The following is a 26293-nucleotide window of genomic DNA, read 5'->3' as shown; positions in this document are numbered from 1 at the left end:
CCCTCCTAATTCCTGAAGAAGGGCTTATGGCCGAAACATCGATTCTCCTGCGCCTTTGATGCTGCCTGACCTGCCACGCTTTTCCAGCAACAGATTTTTCAGCTCTGATCTCCAGCATCTGCAGTCCTCACTTTCTCCAAAATGTCCATCTACACTAACTCCATTTCCTTGCACTTGGCCCATATCCTTCTAAACCTTTCCGAACCATGTATTTGTCCAAAAGTCTTTTCCATGTTGCTAATGTATCCATCTCAACTTCTACTGGCAGTTCATTCCATATGCGTACCACCCTCTGTGTAAAAAAGTTGCTCCTCAGGTTCCCTTTTATCTTTTCCTCTCTAACCTTATACTTATGCCCTCTAGTCCTCGATTCCCCAACCCTGGGAAAAAGACTGAGTGCACTGATCATATCCATGAGTTTTATGATCTTATACACTTCTATAAGATCCCCTCTCAGTCTCCTAAACTCTAAAGAAAAAAGTCCTAGCTTGTACAGACTTTTTCGACAACTCAGACCATTAGGTTCTGGCAATATCCTTGTAAATTTCCTCTGCATTCTTTCTAGTTTAATAACATCCTTCCTATAGCAAGATGACCAAAACTGAAAACAATATTCCAGTGTGGCCTCACCAATGTCCTGTACAACTGCAACAGAACTTCCCAACGTCTCTACTCAATGCCCTGACTGATGAAGGCCAATATGCCAAAAGCCTTCTTCAGTGCCCTGTCTACCTGTGACTCCACTTTCAGAGAACCGTGCACCTGAACTCCAAGGCCCTTCTATTCCACTACACTATTTAAAGCCCTACCATTCACCATGAAATTCCTACCTTGATTTGACTTTCCAAAATGCAAGACCCCACACTTATCTATATTAAACTCCATTTGCCATTTCTCAGCCCACTTCCCCAGTTGATCAAGGTCCTGATGCAATTTCTGATAATCTTCTTCATTATCCATGATATTGCCTATTTCAGTGTCATATGCAAACTTACTAATCATGCCTTGTAGATTCGCATATAGATATAGATAACAAACAGCAATGGGCCCAGCACTGACCCCTGAGGCACTCCACTAGTCACAGGCTTCTATTGCGACAAGCATTCTTCCACTATGACCCTCTGCTTCCTACCAACAAGCCAATTGCGTATTTAATTTGCAAGCTCCCCCTGGATTCCATGCAATCTAACCAACCAGAGCAGCCTACCATGTGGAACCTTACCAAAGGCCTTACTGAAATCTATATAAACTACGCCTACCGTCCTGCCCTCATCAACCTTCCTGGTCACTTCGTCAAAGAACTCTAACAAATTTGTGAGGAATGATCTCCCACACAAAGCCATTCTGACTACTTCTTATCAAATCCTGTCTTTCCAAATGCATGCGTATCTTATCTCAGAATCTTCTCAAGTAATTTCCCTACCACAGATGTTAGGCTTACTAATCTATAGATCCCAGTCTTTTCTGTGCAGCCCTTCTTAAATAAGAGCACAACATTCACTACCCTCCAGTCTTCCGGGACCTCACCTATGGCTAATGATGATGCAAAAATATCAGCCAGGGTCCCTGCAATTTCTTCTCTAGCTTTTTGCAGTATTCTTGGATATATCTGGTCAGGACCAGGATATTTATCCACCTTCACACATTCTAATATATCCAACACCTCCTCTATTGTGATATGGACTGTTCTCAAGATACGATTACTACCTTTGCCAAGTTCCCAAGTCTTCATGTCTTTCTCCACGGTAAATACAGAGGAGAAATATTCATTGAGGACCTTGACCATCTCCTGAATTTCTACACATAAATGTCCACTTTGGTCCTTGAGGGGTTGTATTCTCTTTCTATCCCCTATATTCCTCCAGGGATTCCCTTGATTTTAGCTGCCTGTATCAGAGCCATACGTCCTTCTATTTTCTGGTGAAAGGCTCAATATCTCTTGTCTTCCAGGTTCCCTATTCCTGTCAACCATGTCTTTCACCTCACAGGAATATATAGACCTTGAACTCGAGTTATCTTACTTTTAAAGACTTCTCACTTGCCGGAGGTCCCTTTTCCTGCAAACAAGCTACTTAAATTAAATCCTGCAAGCTTCTATCTAATTCCAACAAAATTTGCCTTGCCCCAATCTAGAACTTGAACCTGTGGACCAGTTTTGTCCTTCTCCATGAGTATTTTAAAATTAATAGAACTATTGTCACTGGTGCCAAAATGCTCCCCCACCTTTGTATACCCCAGTCCAACACCGGCATCCAAATCATGACTGTCACCTCAATCAACTATCCTGCGCTATTTCCCAAGAGTAGGTCGAGTTTTGCTCCTTCCCGAGTAGGACCCTCTATATACTGCTTGAGGAAACTTTCCTGAACACACTTAACAAATTGTGCAATTAATAAATAGTTTTGGCAGGCAAGTACAATCAATTCACTTGGATGTTGCAGATGTTCTATGTGATAGACACAAATGGGCTAGCAATTACAGTATACCAGTGTGGTGTGATCTTGTGCTAGTCACAATTCATGGAATCAGTCAAACATCAGTGTCACATCAGGAACTGCATCTTGAAACACTTGCAGAACTGAGTACGACAGAAAAATGGAACACTTTTTTTCTGAATTCGTGGAGCTAACACCTCAGCTCTCTGTTGTGGTGAGAGAAATAGAAGTTCAAGAAGAGAAAAAAGACTGAACATCTAGTTCAGGATAAAGCCATACTTGACCAACTCTGAGATGATGAAATCTTTAGGGGATATCTCCCCTCAGCCTACAAACTGTATGAAATGCTGAAAAATGTGAGGGAGCAAGATAACCTATATTTATATCATTAATCCATTCTAAATATTGCCAGTTATGGGACACTGTGCCAGTTTAAAAGAACAGGCTCAGTGGGAACAACTACGTAAATGTCAGCTTGAACTCAGGCAATGCTAGGGAAAATACAGATCTGCAGAAACTTGTGGAAATGAATAGCATAAAGAAAAAAAAGCAGTAAATCACTTATAAGAGAGTCCTTTCAGAAATAAGTGACAACAATTGATATTCTAGTAAAATAATTCAAGCAGGATATAAAGGAAGCCAAAGAACCATTTAAGTAGCCTGGAGAACTGATACTGGTTTAAAAAACGAAAGCTATACAGAGAGATTGCATAGTTATTAGAGAAGGTTATGAAGGAGAAGATGTATTGGATCTGGCTAAAACATAAATAGAATTAGAAAGTCCAGGGTGCAAAACCAAGTTTCAAAATGAACTAAAAGGTTTTAAGAAATAAACAGTAAATACCAAGAATGCTTGAACCACTCAAAAATAACTGATTAATCACTGGTTTGAATTAACCAGACACTAAACATTCTGAGACAGCAACTGCAGCTCATTAAAGATAAATTCGACAGGAGAAACAAGATGACAGATAACATCACTGATAATCAACTGCACTTCCATCATGAGGTCTGCATATACAGGCGGTCAGTATTTCGTTTAGTTAATCGAATGCCGGATAACATAGTTTAGCCAAACATCGGAAACTTGCAATCTTGCTGGATAATCAAAGTTCCTCTATTGCCTATCCATTATTTTAAATTAGACAAGATTCCCTACAGTATGGAAACAGGCCAATTGGCCCAGCAAGTCCACACCGATCCTTCCAAGGGTAACCCACCCAGACCCATTCCCCTAACCTATATTTACCCCTGACTAACACTCTGGGCAATTTAGCATGACCAGTTCACCTGACTTGTACACCTTTGGATTGTGGGAGGAAACTGGAGCATCCGGAGGAAACCCACGCAGACACAGGGTGAATGTGCAAACTCCACACAGACGGTCGCCCAAGGCGGGAATCAAATCCAGGTTCCTGGTGCTGTGAGGCAGCAGTGCTAACCGCTGAGCCACCATGCCACCCTATAGTGACTCAGACTCACTTGTTATTCTAAATAGTTAAATTTTCTTTTGGAAAGGTGGGAATTTTATATCTGTACCCTGCCTTTAAGAGAGTTCACCTTTAATAACTCTATGTACTGTGTGTATACAATGATGCAACTCACCTGGCATTGGTCTGTACATACAGAAATCAGTAGGTTTGTTGTGATATCTGCTTTATAATTTGTAATATGTTTTACAGTTTTCAATAAAATAGTCACAGAATAAAGCAATCCAGACAAACAGTTGATCATTAGACCATTAGCATTAATAGGAAACTGTTGTCATCACAATTATGTATACAATGGGTACCAGTGTTCTGTGGCTATCTCCTATCATTAATGAACTCCTAAATGAAAAATGCAACAATAATTCAGTTCGAATAAAAATATAGTTAGTGATGCTATTGTACCAAACCGACATATTTATTGTTTTGTTTTGGCTCATCCAAGTCAGTAGCTACAAGGGAACTCTTGTAGAAGACAAACCTAAGGCTAAGTCCTCCCAATAGCCTTAGTAGTAATGCACACATAAACTTTTCTTATTATGTGTAAATAATTGCAGAGAAGCAATAAATTATATTTTGTTTCCTCTATAAGACTCTTTATATTAGATCAGGTGGATAGCCTTGCAGATATTAGATAATATATGATGAATGTTTCACCTTGAGCAGGGTACTATTATCTGATGTGCTTATGCTGTCCTTCAGAATTTAACTGAGTAATGCAGTAATAAGAACTATAACTAAAATTGGGTATTGTTGCATTGAACAGCCAATGGACATTTAGTACAGCTCATTAATATAGTTACTTCAGAGCCTGGGTGAACATTAAGCTATTTGATTACAAAGAATAGCAAGCTTTCATTAGCATGTCATGTTTCAAGGATGTGGAGGAGCTGGTATCAGACTGGAGTGGACAAAGTTAAAAAATACACAACACCACGTTATAGTTCAACAGGTTTATTTGGAAGCACTAGCTTTTTGAGCGCTGCTCCTTCTTCAGGTGGTTGTGAAGCAGGACCATAAAACATAGAACTCATAGCAAAAGATTACAATGTCATGCAAGTAAAATGATATATTTAACAAACCTAGATTGTTGTTAAGTCTTTCATCTTTTCTAATGGGTTACAGGTTTTGGTTCATTAATATGCAAATCCCAGAACTTCTTTTAAGTCACATTCTCAAGATAACTTAAGGTTTTGTAAAATAAAGGTGAGATCTCAGCTCAGGCAATGCATTAAAGGTGTGAGATGTCAAAATCCCAATCTTGAGTCAGACTGGTTCTATTTCCAAAGTGGAATTTACAAAATCTTATATGGATTGACTGCCTGCATTGATTGCCTAAAGGTCGTGTATTTTTGAGCAAAAAATGTATCTGCAAATATAATTCTGCAAATACAAATTCACCCCATAGACGTATATCTGTGTGCGTGTGCAGGAGAGAGAGAGGGGAGTGAAAGAGAGAGCTGTGGGGTAGACTCAGAGAGGAGGGGGGGGGGCGGAGAGAGAGAGAGCATGTGAGTGAGTGTGTGCATGTAAGTGTCAGTCCACATGAGAGAGTGTGTGTTTGCGTGAGTGCAAACTTGGCAAAGTGTGTGTGTAGGAGTGTGATGGTGTATAAGCCTGTGAGAGTGTGTGTGCATGGGTGAGTGTGGAGAATGTATGTGTGTGTATGACAGAGACCGTGTGTATGAGAGAGGGTCTGCATGAGTGTGCGAGTATGTATGAGTGTGTGTATGTGTGTAAGAGAGAGAGAATGTATAGTGTAGTGGAGTCACATGTAGTATGACCTGAACGCAAGGTCCCGGTTAAAGCCATCCTCATGGGTACCGAACTTGGCTATCAGCCTCCGCTCGGCCACTTTGTATTGTTGCCTGTCCTGAAGTCCGCCCTATAGTCTGGTCACCCAAAGATCCGAGGCTGAATGTCACTGACTGCTGAAGTGTTCCCCAAATGGGAGAGAACACCCCTGTCTGGTGATTGTTGCGCAGTATCCATTCATCCGTTGTCATAGCCTCTGCTCGGTCTCACCAATATACCATGCCTTGGGGCAACCTTGCCTGCAGCGTATGAGATAGACAACGTTGGCGAGTCACATGAGTACCTGCCGCGTACATGGTGGGTGGTGTCCACATGTTATTATCCGTGCTGACACTCTGATATGTCTTGCAGTAGTTGCCATGACAGGGTTTTATGGTGCTGTGGTCGATGTTGTCTTGAAGGTTGGGCAGTTTGCTGTGAACAATGATCTGTTTAAGGTTTAGCGGTCATTTAAAGGTGAGAGGTGGAGGCGTAGGGAAAGTCTTGGCAGGCTGCGAAGAACATGGCATAGTTTTTCGGCTCCCAGGAAGTACTGCACAACAAAGAGTACCCTATTGATTGCAATCTATACTTATTTCCTGAGGACATCATTATGGTTGAGACATCAAATGGTGAGAAAATTAATAAAGCCAAAGCACAAAGGGATCTGGGAGTGCTAGTCGAGGATTCTCTAAAGGTAAACATGCAGGTTGAGTCCGTGATTAAGAAAGCGAATGCAATATTGTCTCTTATCTCAAGAGGGTTGGAATATAAAAGCAGAGATGTACTACTAAGACTTTATAAAGCTCTGGTTAGGCCCCATTTGGAGTACTGTGTCCAGTTTTGGTCCCCACACCTCAGGAAGGACATACTGGCACTGGAACGTGACCAGCGGAGATTCACAAGGATGATCCCTGGAATGACAGGTCTAACATATGAGGAACGGCTGAGGATACTGGGAATGTAATCGTTGGAGTTTAGAAGATTAAGGGGAGACTTAATAGAGACGTACAAAATAATACATGGCTTGGAAAAGGTGGATGCTAGGAAATTGTTTCAGTTAAACGAGGAGACTAGGACCCGTGGACACAGCCTTAGAATTAGAGGGGGTCATTTCAGAACAGAAATGCGTAGGCATTTCTTCAGCCAGAGAGTGGTGGGCCTGTGGAATTCATTGCCACGGAGTGCAGTGGAAGCCGGGACGCTAAATGTCTTCAAGGCCGAGATTGATAGATTCTTGTTGTCTCGAGGAATTAAGGGCTACGGGGAGAACGCTGGTAAGTGGAGCTGAAATGCGCATCAGCCATGATTGAATGGCGGAGTGGACTTGATGGGCCGAATGGCCTTACTTCCACTCCTATGTCTTATGGTCTTATGGTTTCTCGCTCTGGCATGTCGGAACTGGCGTTCGATGAGTTGAGCATCGTATTCTGTTCTTATGAGGGCATCCTTGAGCACATTCAGGTGCCAGCAAGGTGCTCCCCATCTGAACAGCTCCTGTGTATGCACAGGGCTTATCCATAGGGGGTGGCTGTTTTAATATGTTTAGGGTGGAAGCTAGAGAAGTGTAGCATCATGAGTTATCCATGGGTTTGCAGTAGAGTGCTGAGGTGCCCATCCTTGATGGCGATGCATGTGTCCAAGATATTAAAGAATAGTCCATGGTAAGTCAGATGGTGGGATGAAACTCGTTTATATCTCTGTGTAGTTGTTTCAGTGACTCCTCGCCATGCGTCCAGAGGAAGAAAATGTCGTCAATATACCTGGTGTATAGTGTTGATTGGAAGTCCTGCATGGAGAAGATGTCTTGTTTGAACCAGTGCATGAAAATGTTGGCATATTGGGATGCCAATTTGGTCCCTATGGCTGTTCTGTGTGTCTAGATGAAGAAATGGGTGTCAAAGGTGAAAATGTTGTGGTCGAGGATGAAGCAGATGAGTTGTAGGACGGTGCTTGGAGGTTGGTAGTTGTTGGTGTTGAGTACTGAGGCTGTTGCCATGATGCCGTCATCGTGGGGGATGCTGATGTAGAGTGCTGAAACATCCATTGGGATGAGGAATGTTCCCGGTTTAAGTGGTCCATGGGTGCTGAGTTTCTGTAATAAATCTGTCGCGACAGAAGCTGGGGGTCTCCTGTACAATGGGTTTCAAGATGCCTTCAACATAGCCAGAGAGGTTCCCACACAAGGTCCCAATACCTGATATAATGGGACGTCCTGGTGTGTTGGCTTTGTGTATTTTCGGAAGGCATAGAAGTCCCCTACGCAAGAAGTACGTGGGATGAGAGCGCATAGGGAACCCTGAAGGACTGGATCAAAAGTCTTGATGAGATGATTAGATTCCCTACAGTGTGGAAACAGGCCCTTCGGCCCAACCAGTCCACACCGACCCTCTGAAGTGTACCCCACCCAGACCCATTTCCCTCTGACTAATGCACCTAACACTATGGGCAATTTAGCATGGCCAATTCACCTGACCTGCACATCTTTGGATTGTGGGAGGAAACCAGAGCACCCAGAGGAAACCCACGCAGACAAAGGGAGAATGTACAAACTCCACACAGACAGAATTGAACCTGGGACCCTGGTGCTGTGAGGCAGCAGTACTAATCACTGAGACACCGTGCCGAATCTTGATCAGTGTGTTTAGTGCATGGGTGAGTTCTTTGGTCAGATTGACCGATAGTTGCCTGTAGTGTTCCTGGTTCTTCAATTGTTGGTACACTTCCTTGCAGTGGTCTGTTCTATTCTGAATGACAATGGCTCCTCCTTTATCTGCCTGGTTTGATGACAATGTTGCTATTGGCTTTGAGAGCCTGGATGGCACTGAGTTGCGTTCGGGTGATGTTTTATCTACCTTGTGGGTGCGGCTAATGAATCTGGCATTCACACATTTCCTGACAGTTTGTGTATACATGTCAAGCCCAAGGCAGCAGCCCTCTGGATGGGTCCAAATCGACTCCTTCTTTGGTTGCTCCTCTACGGATCGTTGGGATGACTGTTCCGGTTCATTGGTTGCCTCATTGGGATCACTGTTGACATCTTGCAAGATTGCCCTGAGGCATGGTATATTGGCGGGACCAAGCAGATGTTATGCCAATGGCTGAATGGACACCGCACAACAATCACCAGACAGGGATGTTCTCTCCCAGTTGAGGAACACCTTAGTGGTCAGGGACATTCAGTCTCAGATCTTCAGGACAAGTAACAATGCAAAGTGGCCGAGCGGAGGCTGATAGCCAAGTTCGGAACCCATGAGGATGGCTTTAACCAGGACCTTGCATTCATGTTACACTACAGGTGACTCCACTACACTATATACTTTCTCTCTCTCTCACATACACAAACACACACTCTTACATACTCACACACTCATGTAGACCTTCTCTCATACACATCCTCTCTCTCATATGTACACACATACACCTCCACACGTACATCCCCACACCCACAACCACACATGCACCCTCTCACAGGCTTATACCCCATCACACTCACACACATGCTTTACCAAGCTTGCACACATGCAAACACACATTCTCTCATGTGCACTCACACGTACACTTTGCAGATACATTCTATTTTTCTCAAAAAATGCAATCAATGCAGGCAGTCAATCCATATAATATTTTGTAAATTCACTTTAGAAATAGAACCAGTGTGACTCAAGATTGAGATACAGACAGACACTGATCTCATACCTTTAATGCATTGTCTGAGCTGAGATCTCACCTTTTTTTATAAAACCTTAAGTTACCTTGAGAATGTATGTGACTTAAAAGAAGTTTTGGGATTTACATATTAATAAACCAAAACCCGTAACCCATTCTAAAAGATGAAAGAGTTAACAATAATCTAGGTTTGTTAAATGCCTCATTTTACTTGCTTGACATTGTAATCTTTTGCTCTAAATTCTGTGTCTTATAGTCCTGCTTCACAACCACCTGAAGAAGGAGCAGTGGTCCGAAAGCTAGTGCTTCCAAATAAACCTGTTGGACTATAATGTGGTATTGCATATTTCAAGGAGCTTAAGTTAACATGAAAACTGAGACCTTTATACCCTCAAGTCCAATGCTGTGCTATTGATCATATCATGGGCATGTCTCTTAAAGGTATACTGACAAACTGAAACATAATACAATATCAACCCAGTTTTCAAAGGTAAAAACTCCCAAACAAAACTGTTGTTTTAGTGCTTGACATTTGGTGATCACTGATTTGAACTGTGTTCTGTTGTCAAACACTATTTGTTCTGGGATGCTGAATAATTAATCCTCATATCAGCAACTGTTGTACTCATGTTGCTACATAATGAAACAATAGGAAATGTGGAGAAGTAATCCAGCAGAGGGCTGTAAATCTTCCCCATGCAGTGTGATGAAGTCTGTTGTTACTTTTGTTCAAGGAATGGATCGAGCATCATTTGGATGTAGAAGCTCCCTCTGCTGCTATTGGTATGTTCGGCCTGCTTCTCATGCATTCACAAATTGTTGAATACCCTGATCATCCGAGGTTAGTACACAAATGCATGTGCTAGCTGTCTTGTGAGTTTAATATCCACATGTCCCTTGTTTAACATAATAGCTTAGTGCTATGTTTTAGGTATTTGAACTTGCGATATATCAAGTTTGTCTCTGTATGGCCAAAATTAACTAATGTTCCCAGGCACTTGATTAATATTGTCATGTCATCCCTGAATAATGATCTTTTGTAGATCCTACAGTTTATGTTCAGCAATTGCCAATTGCAACAGTTTACACTGGTCAAAATTTAACGAATTAATGTTGGTAATGTTATCAACTTCATCATTAACAGTATCAACAAGTACATCAGGAGAAACATTTTGGTCTTCCTGTGGATTTGGTAATCCATTCAACATGGCAGATGTAATCATCCTGGTACCTGGTTTGCATTCACTTCAAAGTCAGTCCTTTGACAAGTAGATGTTCAATGTGTAGTAGTGCATTTGTTAGTTACATTCAGCAGGTATGGCTTAGACTTCTACTGGCTTAGACCTCATTTACCAATGTTTTTTTTCCACCAAATCAGGAGGTGTGAACTTGATGCTAATTGCAGGAGCTAATGACTCCATATTGGAATAGTTTGCTTGAGCAGATGACAGCGTTTTTGAACCAAAAGCAACAGACTTTTTATGTTACAAAAGACACATGCCTATGCTTTTTTTGATGCATTCATTTTGAGAATCATGTCTTTCCTGAGGTCATAGGATTGCAGCAAGCATGAATTTACTGACCGAACCTATTTGAAAGAATCACAAATGGTTGTCTTGCTGCCAATACGGGATGTTCTTCCTGAGCAAATCTTGCAGTGGCGATTTCCATGGCATTGGAATATATAGAGAGAGAAAGTTGAAACGTTGAGTCAACATCGCTGTTCTTATTTATTCTGTAGAGTTGGCATTTGTTTAACATCTTTGGTTTTGCTTGAGGATAAGCTCCGAGTGCAGAGTACTGGAACCTCTAAAATCTATCTGGCTGATATTGATCTGGCACTTTGTGCCATTAAATACCAATTCATGTCATTGCACTACTATCACCTCTAGATAAGGTTATGGTGATGCTCTGCCTATGTTTTACCTTTCACTGCAAGCGATATTGTGAGCTATGCAACTGCAGGTACATTTTCAATAAACCAATCCATGTGTTGCTGTAACAGATCTTGGCTGGCTAATAGCTTAGAATCCCTACAGTGTGGAAACAGGTCATTCGAACCATCGAGTTCACACCAACCTTCCGACGAGCATCCTGCCCAGATCCGTACCCCCCCTCACCCCACACACACACCCACCCCCATACTATCCCTGTAACCATGCATTTCCCATGGCTAATCCACCTAGCCTCCACATCCCTGGACACTACAGGCAACTTAGTATAGCCAATCCACCTAACCAGCACATCTTTGGACCGGTAACCATCAGAAATAGTATATCAAAATATGTCCAAAATGCTGTAAGCACCTGATTCTTCAGCTACACAGACAGTTTAGTAGCTTTGCTTCACATCCAGTTGGAGAATAATATTCCTCTGGAAAATTTAGGAATTAATTCTTCCAGCATCAGTATTTTATGTGGCCACCTTTTAACAGAAGGGTTGAGGTACCTTGGATCTAGGCATTATCATAATGAATCGTATTTCTTTAAAGCATATATGATGGACCTGTACCAATCTGTGTGATGGTCAAGCTTCCAAATTATACCACTTTGCTCCATTTCATTCAGTTCTGCTCAAAGCTTCTCCTGAATGTGCACATGCATGTCCTCAGAGAGCTGATATAAGCGGTTGCATCATTCTTAAGATGCAATATTGCACCACCTTTAAAACTGCCAATCATGTCAAAGTGGTCACGGTACAGGTATCTGAAATCTGGTTTGAATGTGCCATGCCTGGTTTGAAGAGCTGCTGTGGTGTATTGAAGTGTCCTTACCTCTGAAGTAGGAGACAGACACAGGTTCAAGTCCTACCTGCTCCAGAGATATGTTATAACATGTCTGAATAGGTTGGTTAGAAAATACCTCAGGCCGGCTCTGCTCCTGGCTTGTTTCAACACGACGTGTGTGGTTTGAGTATCATGAGTTGTGACTACATTGAAATCTGTGCATTCTGGTAGTCCTATGACTGTTTGACTGTTGATATCCAACAGGTAGAAGATATTGGGAAGTCAAGGTAAGCTTGCACTTTGGCAGTGCAGTGCAATTCTACCAATACAGAGTTGGTAATCTGTTACACATTGTGAGACAGTTGCTTGTAGGTTGTACCATGGAGTGTCACCTGCTAAGATACATGTCTTTATGGATGCATAGTAGAAGTATGTTGGCATTAACTCTCTTCTTGATGTTAATATAAAAGCTGCGTTCCCCTGCCTTTTCAGAACATATGATATTAATGGTTTTAAAAGCTTCAGATTACTTTATAACATTGACATGGTATGTGAGGTTAACAATATGGAAAACTTGATCATCTTCTGAAATTTACTTTTCATTTGGTTGGCTCATGGATGTATTTGTATTTGTGTATCTTCTGAACATTTTCCTCACTCCCAGTGTTATGGAGTTGTACTGTCTTGCTAATCACCTGTGTTGTGTCCTTGGGTATGGCTTGGCCTTTGAAAGCAGAATTCCTGCACATGTGGGGCCAATGTCCTTAAGTGCCACATGCTTTACAATGTCAAACAGAGCTGGGCATCCTTTGAGGAGGTAGGATGAAATGCAAGTGTTACAGATTATTTTGGCATGCTGAGCATTGCTGACCTTAACTATAGTGTTGGTTGCACCTAAAGCATGCAATTTAGTTGGTCTGCCACTAAAGTTTCACACTTGCATCCATGACATGTCAATGGAATGGCATTTTCTTTGCTCTGAAGATCCTTTCCAAAGGCTTTTATTGCCATGGAGTCAGTTATTAATTTGATAAGCCTCTCTGAGGGTTGTTTTTTGGGAAAGTCACACTAAGGCCTTTGATTAGGCATTTGCCAACAAACTGGTGAATCAGTTCTTGGTGTTGCTGTTTGTATGACATGAGTTGGAGTTTGTTAATCTTGAAGTTAATTCTTAGCTTGAGCCGGTGTTCAAGAATCTTCCAGATGTTTTATGGATATTTCTGATCATCCACAGAAAGACCAGATGTATTAATTCTGCAAAGTTCCTCTATACTGATGGTAAACAAGATTGTCAGAGATCTTTTCTTGGCATCATCTATCATTTGATCTGTAAAAGCAAACTGCATGTGGTGCTTGAATGTATTTAATTAGGTAAAAGCATCAGTTGATGTCTAATGTATAATTAGTGTATGCCTTCATTTCTTTTTGGAGTCTTTACTTTTAAATTAGTATGTAGTATTTGTTTTTTTTATTAGTTTTGGTTTTCTGCCCTTTGTTTTTTTTCTCTTATTTCTGTATCCCTTTAGTTTTCTTGTTACTGTTCCTTTCGTAGGTTTTGTCCCTTAAAGAGAGGTGCTATTAGAACTGGAGGCTTGGAGGTTTAACATTGCTAATTTGTAATTCAGGTTTCAGATGCTGGATGGCATTCATGCCAAATAAGGACTGATGACACCACAGGGTTTCGCTCTACCTTTGTGCCTATTTGGAGAGGTAAAGTGGTGAAACCACTTAAGATATAGGTGAATCTTGTTAGTGTAGAAAAAACCTTTTTAGTGTTTTTTAGCTGTACTTTCTTTCAGAAAGTTTTATAGTTATAGCATTAGGAACATTTAACTGCCATTTCTTCCCTCAGAGTGGTAAGCACCTTTTTTCTTAAAGAGCTAGGTCTTTCAACTTGAAAAACATTTATGTTAATCAGAAAGAATGTATTTGAGAAGTGATAAAAGATGGACTGAAATAGACAAAACCTGCAGCTGCAAGGCAGAAATAGAGGTTGCACTGTGAGGCAGAGTTCTGTTGAAGCGGTGCCTAATCTAGGTTTAGCGAATTGGTGTGAGTTGTACGAGTCAAAATTAAGAATCTCTGGTACAGAGTGAAAAATTTAAACTGTACAGTAGTTCAAGTTGAAAAGATGAGAATTTAAAAAAAAATAAGTGATAACCCAGCTTGCAAGTTGTATGCCATAGCACAAGGATGCCACAAGATGTGACCAAGCATAAAAATGAAACTAACAGGGTTAAGAGAGAAAATCACATAATCTGGGTGTGGGGGGAGATCTGGGGAAATCACAAACCCAGCTTTTTAAGGCAGAGAAGCATTGAGTAATTTAAAGAAGTGAACTATTCGGGTCTCACATTGACATTTTTTGGGAGACTACATTAAAGTTGGGAAATCCTTCATTCATTCAGGCCATGAAGGGTGAGGGAAACTTCTATTGACATCCAGAAAAGACAGGTAAAACTTACATTACTGCTGGTTAAATGTTGAATCGTTTATTAAAGTCGTAAAGAGCAGGAAAAACCACTAGAATAGAAGGTAAGTACAGGAGAATTGCCATAAAATTAGAAATCCTTAAGGAAACAATTTTTGAGACGAATAGCTTCTAAATTGGGTACTAAGTCAGAAGCTGAACAAATAAATGTATTTCTGTGCATGGTTGCATGTACAATTGATGCTATATTACTGGCCATGGGGTTAAAAAAATGCAATAATAAAATTCTTGTAAGAGTAAGATTTAACAGAAGAATGCAGCATCCACAAGAATCCATAGATACTTTCATTACAGACTAGTGAACAGATGTAACTATGGTAACAAAATCAGCATTCATAAGAGAACATTTCCTAAAAGCATTATTGATAAATCTTTGTCAGATTTATTACAGTCCAAAGAAGATGTTACTTTTGAAACCCATTCAGTCAATTAGTGAAGTGGAGGTCTCAAAGCAACACAGACTGATCTTAAGGAGAAAAAAATCAAGCTAGACACAAGGGGTCATCAAATTCTATTTAATTCTTCAGGTACAGAACTATAAATGACATATGTGATATGCCAATTCAGCAGTTAGGACAGACATCAGACTCTAAAAATCCTTCCCAATGTTGTGAAGCAAAGAAATCTCATAGATGTGAACAATACCCAGCTATCAAAACCAATTGCTTTTGCTATGAAACAAAATCCAGTCAGAATATGTGCTGAACCAGGACCTAGCTTCAGAAAAGCAAAAATATGAAAGAACTACCTATACAAATAACTGGAGGAGGAGACAAACCCAAAGTCTTGCTAGGGGAAATTGGTAACTCAGACCATACATTTTGGCAAACATATATCTATGTCAAAGGATGACTCACCAATTTCAAATTAAACATGGGACAAAATGACACAATATTTTCAGATAGTGAGCCTCGGCTGCTAAAACAAAGTTTACAGCTGGTAGAAGTTCAACTATATTATTTGGGGAATTGCATGTAATGTTAGAGGTATGCTATGGGCTTGTCTTCAACCTAAAGAATGCCAAACTAGAAAACTTTTATGCACTTCAAAACCAGGAATTGATGTCAATCTCACTTGAAAGCTGGAAGGGATTTAAAAGGTCAAGCAATAGCTGGTCAAGGCACAAATGGTCAAGGAACAGCTAATGGAAGATCTTGCAGAATACCGCAAGATCATGGAGTAATCTAAACAAAAAGCAGAATCCAATGTGATTAATTAGTTAGAATTACTTTTTAAAAATATTCTCAATAAGTTGGAAAGTTGTGACCATAATGATTTGGTGTAAATGTTTTCCAATGCTATCAAAACTGAAGGTTGTTCAGATTCAAAAAGAAATGCAAAGAGGCTGTAATCGAACAGAATGCCCCACTTGCGACAATTAAAGCATCCACAACAAAATTGAGTCAAATTGCAACACAACATAATGTACAATTAATTATGACAAATTCAGTTCTGAAGAAGGGTTACTGGACTCAAAATATTTACAGTGCTTTCTCTCTATAAGTGCTGCTAGATCTGCTGAATTCTGCGGCAATTTCTGTTTTTATGATAAATTCAGGCTGCACCTTGAAGGCTGAAGTGACTAGGAGGGGACATGTTTAAGCAGAACACCTGACCACCCTATCTTCCAAAGAAGAATCTTTAACAACAATGATGCATATTACACCAAGTATGAATGAATATTTAAAGAGCACAATTGAGCAAGTGAACAAATTGATTTTACCAAAATTCAATTGGTGAAGGTAAACAAATAAGAAATAAGGTGTACTATTTCAGCACAGATCTACTGGCAAATTGAAAACAAACATCCACTGACACAACTTGAAGATGTGTTGCATAAAACTTCATTGAATACATCACAGAGAAGAAGAAACAAGCAATGAATGACTAAAAGTTCAAGATACTGTGCAGAAAAAAATGCCTATTATAGCAAGGATTGGATTGTCTGCAAATGAAAAAACAAGAAATTAAAGATCTTCCAGTTCCAAGAAAACCTAGAAACCTCCGCCTCTTAGGAAGATAGTCCAACACAACTACCTTCAGTGCAACAAACTATCATTCTTCCAAATCTAGACGGATTACATTTGGGCAGAACAGTGAAATCTTCAGATTGCCTGAATATGTATACTCAAAAGACTTGGGGTAGGTGGGGTAGTGGTAAATGTAAATATAGACAAAAATATACAGTAATAGCTATTAGAAAAAGCCGGGGGAGATGTTATTTATGGAACTGCAAGGTTCTGAAAGACTCAATACTTGACTGAGTGCAATAAGTATCACCCACAGTGAGGTTGTAAGGGTTTGGTGAGAGAGTAGACTAGGATTTCTTAGGAGGCAGACCTAAGGCTAAGTCCTGCTAACAGACTATAGTAATATAGAGCCTAATCTTATAAACTGTAAATAGTCTCAGAGAAGAAACAAACTACGTCTTGTTTATATTTCAAGACTCTTCTTGTTAGATCAAAAGGTGGCTACTTTCAAACACAGTAGACCACATACCTCCTAATGAACCCATATACTGAAAAATATGGATAGCAGCACACACAACAAAGTTCAGTGGCTAGAAAGGGTAGGCGGGCAGGCTATTAGGAGAAAGTAAGGACTGTAGATGCTGGAGATCAGAGCTGAAAAATGTGTTGCTGGAAAAGGGCAGCAGGTCAGGCAGCCTCCAAGGAGCAGGAGAATCGACGTTTCGGGCATATTCCTGAAGAAGGGCTTATGCCCGAAATGTTGATTCTCCTGCTCCTTGGATGCTGCCTGACCTGCTGCACTTTTCCAGCAACACATTTTTCAGGGCAGGCTATTAGGTTCATCAAGGGTCTTATTAAAGGTAAGAGTCTTCCCAAATTTCCATTCACCCCTAGTTTCCTGATATGACAAGAGGCAGATCAACTGGTGGGCATCTGGTGGTAGGCCAGGATGCTAGCACTGCTTGCAGTCCTACAGGCCTTCTCCACTTGCTCAAGTAGGAAATTTCTCACAATCTAATGGAATGGCATTTTTTTGTGGGTCTTATTATGTTTTAAAAATGACTGAATGGGAACCTTCTTTTTTGAGATCCAATACCAGTTGCTTGTCTTGTACTGAAACTTAGACTTCCTTGAAGCTGGAGGCCTCTGATTGGCCCTCCAGCTTTGGAGGTCTACCAACAACCCTTAATTGAATAGGGATTGATCTTCATACCAACTAAGGACACCCACTTAAAATCTTAACTTTAATCAGTGCCCCCCTCAGAAGCCAGGTTTTGATGCAACAACAAACTAAATTTCTTTTTCCCACTTCACTGAGAAAATGCAGTTCCTTAGGCATACTCATTTACAATATATGGGTGTACATGTCTGATAAATGAAGAAACACATTCCTGTAATAAGCGGTGAGATGGAGCAAGTGGTCTAATACTCTATGCTGATCTGGACCTAACTCCATTGTCTTGTCTTTCCTTCAAATCCCTTGATACTCTTGCCAAACAAAGAAGTTTCCTGGTTTGGTTCTGAAATGGCCAAGCTCGAAGTTTAAATTTATGACTTAATTCTAAAACTTGGAAGAGGAATTTTGCAGAATTTTCATCACCAAAACTACATCTTTCTTCAGTTTTATTTTCTGCATCTCTTTGGCTGTTGCAGAGGATTGCCACTTATAAATTCTAATATGGTGCTTAAGGGCAGACAAATTCTCAAATGCAGAAGATATCCACAACCTGCCCGTGAGAATGGAATTAGAGGCATAACACCTGTTTGAAATCCCATTTACAAAATTGGGCTGAACTGAACACTGCTGGCATAGGCCAATGGTATTCAGAAAATGTGATATATTTGTGACATTTTTGGTAGTCCCTGAAGGATTCTTTGGAGGTTTCCAACAAAAAAAAAGCTTGAAAAAAGCTCACTTAAGAATGGGGCCAAAATGTGCACTGAACTATGGAATACTGTTGTCAGTCTCCACTCACAGCTGCCTCCTTTCACCCCATGTGTTCACCCCACTCTTTCCTAGTTATTTCCCTCATTATTTCTTTGTCACTTCTTCTAGTGCTCCCTACTTCTACAGGACTCTCTCTCCTACAACTTGTGATTGCTTCACTTCTCTCCCAGAACCTACCTACATGAGGTTGCAGATGATTTACTGGCTGTAAATGAGATACAGGGTCTGCCTCAGGCCGACTTGGTCTGGCACTGGGATCATTCTTTATGTTCAGTTCAAGATTCAGTTCAACTCAGAGGCCACCAGAAAGCATCTATTTTAGCAATATCCGAAGGTACAGGAAAATACATATGTATGCTATGTCATTTTTTTCAAAAACATTATGCAAAGGTAGTATATACCTACACTTACCTATTAGCTTTCAGAAGTGCTTACCATGTGGTACTATGATCTGAAAAGGTTTGCTTGGGTTTTTCAAGTTCCAAAGGGTTAAACTACCATCTGAATGGCTACACATGAACTGCCTCCCTTCATGATGCCAGCTGACAGAATGGATGGCCTATAAGTAAAGTTATAGTGAGTATATTATATTCTTGTGAGTAATATATTATGCTTTATTGGTGTCTTTGAAGCAATATATTATTGATGTTACAGATCAATATACCCTTATACTTTACATTCAATAAATAATGGAAAAAAATAAATGTAATCTATTTATGCACATTACATTTGACACCCATGCATACTGATTGCTAAATAAGGCACTCCATTAAACTCAGATATTAAATTATATTGTGTGTGGGGATAACCACACAAAATCAATGCTTTATTTTCAAAACGTAGGCCAAGCAATTGTACATAATCTAATCCTTGCAGTTTATTATGATCAATTATCATGTTAGATATTCTCCTATTCATCTGCCCTCCAAATCTGTGTCCAGGTCTTTTCTCAGCCTATTTCTTTCTGCTGAGGTACACCATCACATGCTATCAATTCATGATTCCATCTGCCGCACATTACTGTGCTTTCATTTGAAATAGTTGAACCATGCTGAGAACACCCTCCCCCTACTCCATTTGAATAGTTATGCTGAGACCATATTTATTGTAGGCACAAACCCAGTATCATCCCATCTGGAAAATCTTAAAATAGCACAGGGGGCAGCGACTTGATCTAATGGATGGAAAATTAAATGCTTTAAAAACATTCATGGCTTGGAGGCAGTTCAGAAGGTTTATTAAGTTATTTCTGGGATAGAAGCATTATGAGGAAAGATTGAGCAGTTTGGATCTACACTCAATACAGTTTAGCAGAATGAGAGACGATCTTCATGAACCATATATAATTTCGAAGGAGGTTGACAGGATATTTAATGAGAGAACATTTCCCTCATGGGGTAATCTAGAACTAGGAGAGCCATATCAGAGTAAGGGGTCGCTCATTTATAATGGAAATGAGGAAGAACTTCTCGAACACAATTATTATCTTTGGAATTGTCCACCTCAAAAGCACTGGAGACTACTTCATTGAATATATTCAAAGATATATCAGTCAAATGGTTAATGCATTCTGGAGTCAAGGGTTTTGGGGCAGTGAGGAGTGAAAGGGGCAATAGGCCAGAGAATGGTGTTAAGGCTCCACTCAAATCAGGGATAAAAGGGCTTTTCCTACTCCTATATATTATGTCTTATAGCCCTTCCAGGTCCCATTCCTGCCCTGGAAATCTTCCTGAAGACAGCCAATTAAGAGGCAGCTTTTATATCCAATGGGAGGATCCTTGAGGTTGCAAACCCATTTAAAGATCTATAGCTCTGGAAGAATGGCAGCTCCGTCAACAGAGCTGGGCATAGCTGCAACTGAATGGGGGTTATCAGAATGGGGGCATTCTCTGAAGAAACTCAAATGATTTTAACAAGAAAATCTGGCCCCCTCTATCTTTTGGCAGAAATTCCCACCATAGGATGGCTATCATAACTTCTTCTATTTCTCTTAGAAGGTTTTCCTTTTGCTTTTTGAACTCCCCTTCACATGTGGACCTTGGAGCTTCCACCACCTGATGTTCTGACTATATTGTGTCCGCTAACATTTTGGGTTTTTTTTGTAAACAGCTCTGCCATCAGCACTCTATGGTCAGCACCTTGTTTTAAAGACTTTCTGTTTGTTTCCTCTGCATATTCTTAGTTCCTTTTCTCATAAGGTGGTTTCTATGTTCTTGGTACTAAGTGTTTAGCATTAGCAGTTGTTACAGATTAGATTAGATTACTTACAGTGTGGAAACAGGCCCTTCGGCCCAACAAGTCCACACTGACCCACTGAAGCGCAACTCACCCAGACCCATTCCCCTACATTTACCCCTTCACCTAACACTACGGGCAATTTAGCATGGCCAATTCACCTAACCTGCACATTTTTGGATTGTTGGTGGAAACCGGAGCACCCGGAGAAACCCACGCAGACACGGGGAGAATGTGCAAACTTCAAACAGAACCCGGGTCTCTGGCGCTGTGAGGCTCTTTCTTCATTTGCTTCTCTGAAATTATTCCCACCATGGATAAGCAGACTTTCTCACACTTCCTCGCTTTATCCGTCCATTTAAGTCATCCACATCACAATCCTGTCATTGCTTAGCATTACTTAAATTACATTGTCCATCTGTTCTCAAACTTTCTCATCCTCCGCCAGTCCACACTCACACTGTGATGCATAACAGTTAAGTATGCATCACATTTCCATCTGAAATTCTATCTTTCCTTTGATGATTCTGTTACTAATTTTGTTCGTTTTTAGCACATCCCTTGTCCTTCATTTCTATACTAAGTATGATTCCAACACCATTTCTACTTTCATCCAATCCATGGTAGTCAAATTTGTATCCACTATCAATTCTCTTGCTTTATTAATCTTCCATGTTGTTTCTGCAGTCTCATGATGATTATTCCTTTTTTCAGCATTAAGTCAGTTATTTCAATACTTCTCAATATCAGGGTTACTGACTGTGGACTTGCTATTTTGAGTTTGGTTGTCTTTTCACCTCTCGAGCAATTATCACTGTAATTCCGCATAAAGGACACTTGCACTCACTGTATCACTGGGGTTTTGCTTGATCATTTACTTGCTCATATACCTGGATGCTCACAACATCCATTATTTGCCTTTATGCACCTTGCCCCTCAATCAGAGATGCCAGGCTCTCAATACTGCTGTATTGCAATGCTATTCAGCACAGATGAGATGTCAGGAAACTCATTATGGTTGTCAGCAGTCCTTGGTTAAGTCAAGGGAGTTAGGTTTTACTAAGGGGTCCCAGCATAGTCAGGCAGCATCTAGGGAACAGGAGAATCGACGTTTCGGGCATTCGCCCTTCCTGAAGAAGGGCTAATGCCCGAAACGTCGATTCTCCTGTTCCCTAGATGCTGCCTGACCTGCTGCGCTTTTCCAGCAACACATTTCCATCTCTGATCTCCAGCATCTGCAGACCTCACTTTCTCCCCAGCATAGTCAGTCAATATCAGTCCAGGGGCTTGGTCACAGTCAGTCAACCAATCAGAGCAGGATTCTCCTCATAACGTGTGTGGAGCTGAATGTCAGGCAGCCCATCACCTATTGTGACTCGTTCTGCCTGATCATGGTATGAGACAGAGAGAGGTAAGTATTAAGAGACATGAATGTGGCTGGCACCACTACCACTTTTAATGTAGGTGAGATGGTGTCCCAAGCAAGTGAATAGGCAGCAGACAGCATTCAGATTTATTGAGTATTAAGAGTGGGTTGGTGACAGTGTGTTAGGGAAGACATTACAGGCAATAGTAAGTATACTGTTTCGTTCATGGTTACATCCTCCTGTCTCTCACTGCTGACAAAAACAGACTATTCGGTTTTAAGAGGTGTGACTATCTTCAGTAAAATACGTTCTGATGTTTCTCCCCCTTTCTTACGTTACGCACTATCTGCAGTTCAGCTCTTAGATCAATAATCCTGAATTGGAACATCTTAGATGCTTGGAGCGGCACGGTGGCTCAGTGGTTAGTACTACTACCTCACAGCACCAGGGTCCCAGGTTCAATTCCAGCCTTGGGTGACTGTGTGGAGTTTGCATGTTCTGCGCGGGTTTCTTCTGGGTGCTCTGGTTTCCTCTCACAGTCCAAAGATGTGCAGGCCAGGTGAATTGGCCATGCTAAATTGCCCATAGGGGCATTAGTCAGAGGGAAATGGGTCTGGGTGGGTTACCTTTCGGAGGGTCGGTGTGGACTGGTTGGGCCGAAGGGAATCTAAATCTAAATTAAAGACATTGTGTTTCGTGAAATGGCAGATGATGTCCATTGCAGCAGAAACATTAGCTGCAGATTGCAGCCAATTAAAGGGTTTGCCACTGCTTTGTACAAGGGAGGTGCGGGTATTTGGAGTGTTAGGTGAATTGGCCATGCTAAATTGCCCATAGTGCTAGGTGCATTAATCAGAGGGAAATGGGTCTGGGTGGGTTACTCTTCAGAGGGTTGGTGTGGACTGGTTGACCGAAGGGCCTGTGTCCGTGTTGTAGAGAATCTAATCTAATCGAAACCCTCAGCACTCAGCGAGTTGGCCAATTGATCCATCAAATAGCATAATACTGTGCCTAATCATGCAGTCAAATCCCACATGTCAAAAATGATTCTGGTTCAAAATATGCTGTACATTAATGTGTATGAGACTACTCATATTTGGCAATTTCCACTTTGAAAACTTCTTCCTGGCCTTTTTTAGTCTATTAAATTTCACAAGGCACTCAATAGGTCATTAAATGGAGGTTTTTGATTTGCCTGCACTCCTGCTTTCCCTGTGAAAATTGCATCATCGCATTCCAGCAGCACTGGCTTCCACTGTTGCCCATCAGAAACAAACTTTCAATCTCACAAAATTCAGCCCATTTTTGGGCAAAGAGAAAAGGATTGATCTGACTATAATTTAAATGGTAAAAATACAGGAGAAATGACAGACCAAAGAGAATTATAGATCCCTACACATATAACACTAAAATGTAGTGGTAAGATTCAAAGAAGAATAAAAAAGGTTAATGGACCTTTATGTCAGAGGTTTATAATAGAAGGGATGGAGCTTTTTTTACAGCTACAAAAAACCCTGAATGGATCACATCTGGAATTCTGTATGCAGTTTTAGTTATTGCATCAAGAAAGGCATTTTGGTCTTGAAAGAATTGCAATAATGAAAATGTTACAAGGTTCTAAAGATTATATAATGAATAAAGCTGATATAAAGCAGCATGTATCCTTAGGAATATGTGAAATTTAGAAACAATTTGATTGAGGTTTCTAAGATTGAAAAAAAAAACGAGGACAAGGGAATATAATCTTGATATCAGAGCCAGAAGAGAAGTTAGGCCATCCTTGTTCATTGAGAAGAAAGTGAGGACTGCAGATGCTGGAGATCAGAGCTGAAAATGTGTTGCTGGAAAAGCGCAGCAGGTCAGGCTGCATCCAAGGAACAGGAGAATCGACGTTTCGGGCATCCTTGTTCATTTTCAGCTCATCCTTGTTCATTCAAAAGGGGGAGAATCTTGGAACTCTTTCCTCCTAAAAATGGCAGGTTGCCGGCTCAGCTATTGTTTTAATTCTAAGATTGAAAGAAATTTTCTGAACAAGGATATTACAAGAAATTGACCAAGACAGGTGGATAGAATTAAGATACAGACCAACCACCAACTCACCAAACAGGACAGGGATTAAATAGTCTATTTCTGGTCCTCTGTTTCTAAATCAATAATAATCATAGACTTTACAACACAAATATGAGTTTATAAACTTGGTGAATTAAACTCCCTCTGGTTGCATACATTCAAAATATTGGAGTTTCTCCAGCAATTTCTGTTTCTGTTTAGGAATAGAATTTTTTCTCTAGAACTAAAGGCCCCACCTGTCCTCGGTGGATTAAAACATTTAGTATTCAGTGTTAATATTAAAGCAATTTATGAGTGTAATTGCTTTAGACTACACTGTAAATAGCTGAAAATACTGCGAAAGATGCATAACCCTGACTATGTCAGATCTTCTGAAATTAATCTCACTTGAATGTTTGTAGTGGTGCTCCCAGCTGTGTTTGCAGCAATATTGTTCTGAATGCTAAGATTGGAAGATTACTGTCATGGACTGGAGCAAAAGTCCATGGAAAATGTAATTTCCTATAACTCTTTATTGTTTTCATCAGAAAAAATAGCATGTAACTAAACTCAATGTGAAATAATTAATTTGAAAACAAATAATGGAGCAGCCTAGCATCTGTTTCACAGAGATTGATATTGAGTTGTTGTCTGAGGTAATCTCTTTACCATTTCAGGATATTGCCCTATTGAAGTCTCTCATTATTCAGCAGAGCAAAATAAAACATTCAAAGCTTTTCGCAAAAGAGGAGATCAATTTTTAAAAAAAAAATTTGGTTCCTTGAAGGCTACTCAGTTCCAATGCTCAGCTTTAACTCCAAAGGGTTCCGTTTAAATGGTTAGAATTGATATAGATGCATGAAAGCAAACGTGAGAAGATACAATTCTTCTACCGCTTCAATGAAAAAGCAGCTGCAGCTGTTTCTCATTTTGCATTGATCAGGACTTTGGGGAGATAATGGTTTGTAGTAACGTCAATGGACAAGTAATCCAGAACCCAGCTAAAGCTATAAGATATGAGTTCAAATCCCTGGTAGAAGTTAAATTGAATTAATAAATTTGAAATATAAAGCTCATCTCAGTGATGATGACCATGAAGCTATACTTAATTGTTGTAAACACCCACAAGTTCATTAATGTCTTTTAGGGAAGGAATTCCGCTAAACCTATCCAGATCTACCCACATCTGACTCCAGACCTATTGCTTCTTAAATTCTGTCTGAAATTATATAGGAAGCCACTCTTTTCAAGGTCAATTATGTTAAGTAGCAAAATTTAGCACAGCCAGCAATATCTCCATCAGATCAAAAATCAAAATGAATTCCAAATCTCAAAGTGAAGAAAAATTTATACCACATGAGCAAACGTTGCTGATTGGTTGCCAAGTGGTCGCTGATAGGTTAGCTGATGGACTCTGATTGGTCAAAGCTTTGCTATGGGAAATGCATCACTGAACTGTTGACCCCATACAAATTCTTAATTGGAATTTTTTTTAACCAAGATCTCTGTACTGTCATTTTATATTCACCTTTTTTTTAATCAGCTTGTTCAGAGATGTTACTACACATCTCTGAAGCAGGTGGGATGTGAATCCAGGCCTTCCTGTACAGGGGTAGCACACTACCATTGTGCCACAAGATGGCCCTTAAGAAAGACACAGTAGTAGTGTGAAATTGCTAGCTTCAGGTGTTGTCCAAATTGTTGAAACACTTTACCTTCCAAGGTAATGTGAGGTGAACTAAGCACTTTGTAGGCAAAAAATGTCAGCCTTAGGCACAGTCTTGTACGAGGAGAATGTAGATAAACCAACCGAATATTTTTAATCCACCTGTTTGGACAATTTATGGCACAGATCTGGGGTAGGTTGTACTCAACTCTAGACTTTTCAACCCCAAGTCCCTAACAGCCCTAAGGTAAAAACAATGACTGCAGATGCTGGAAACCAGATTCTGGATTAGTGGTGCTGGAAGAGCACAGCAATTCAGGCAGCATCCGACGAGTAGCAAAATCGATGTTTCGGGCAAAAGCCCTTCATCAGGAATAAAGGCAGAGAGCCTGAAGCGTGGAGAGATAAGCTAGAGGAGGGTGGGAGTGGGGAGAAAGTAGCATAGAGTACAATAGGT

The 26293-nt window shown here is 40.5% G+C and overlaps 1 protein-coding gene across 1 annotated transcript in view; it reads right to left on the bottom strand.

The window, feature by feature from the left end:
• The window catches only part of stxbp5l (syntaxin binding protein 5L), a 546595-nt gene that overhangs the window by 254630 nt on the left and 265672 nt on the right, over nt 1–26293 (bottom strand). The window contains exon 8 of the mRNA XM_043700990.1: nt 18955–19078. Within this exon, the coding sequence (XP_043556925.1) occupies nt 18955–19078 (124 nt within the window). The remainder of the gene's footprint in view (nt 1–18954; nt 19079–26293) is intronic.

The sequence above is a fragment of the Chiloscyllium plagiosum genome, chromosome 12 (assembly GCF_004010195.1).
Source record: "Chiloscyllium plagiosum isolate BGI_BamShark_2017 chromosome 12, ASM401019v2, whole genome shotgun sequence".
Lineage (NCBI taxonomy): Eukaryota > Metazoa > Chordata > Chondrichthyes > Orectolobiformes > Hemiscylliidae > Chiloscyllium > Chiloscyllium plagiosum.
The sequence above is the reverse complement of the archived record's forward strand: the minus strand, read 5'-3'. Positions and strand labels throughout refer to the sequence as shown.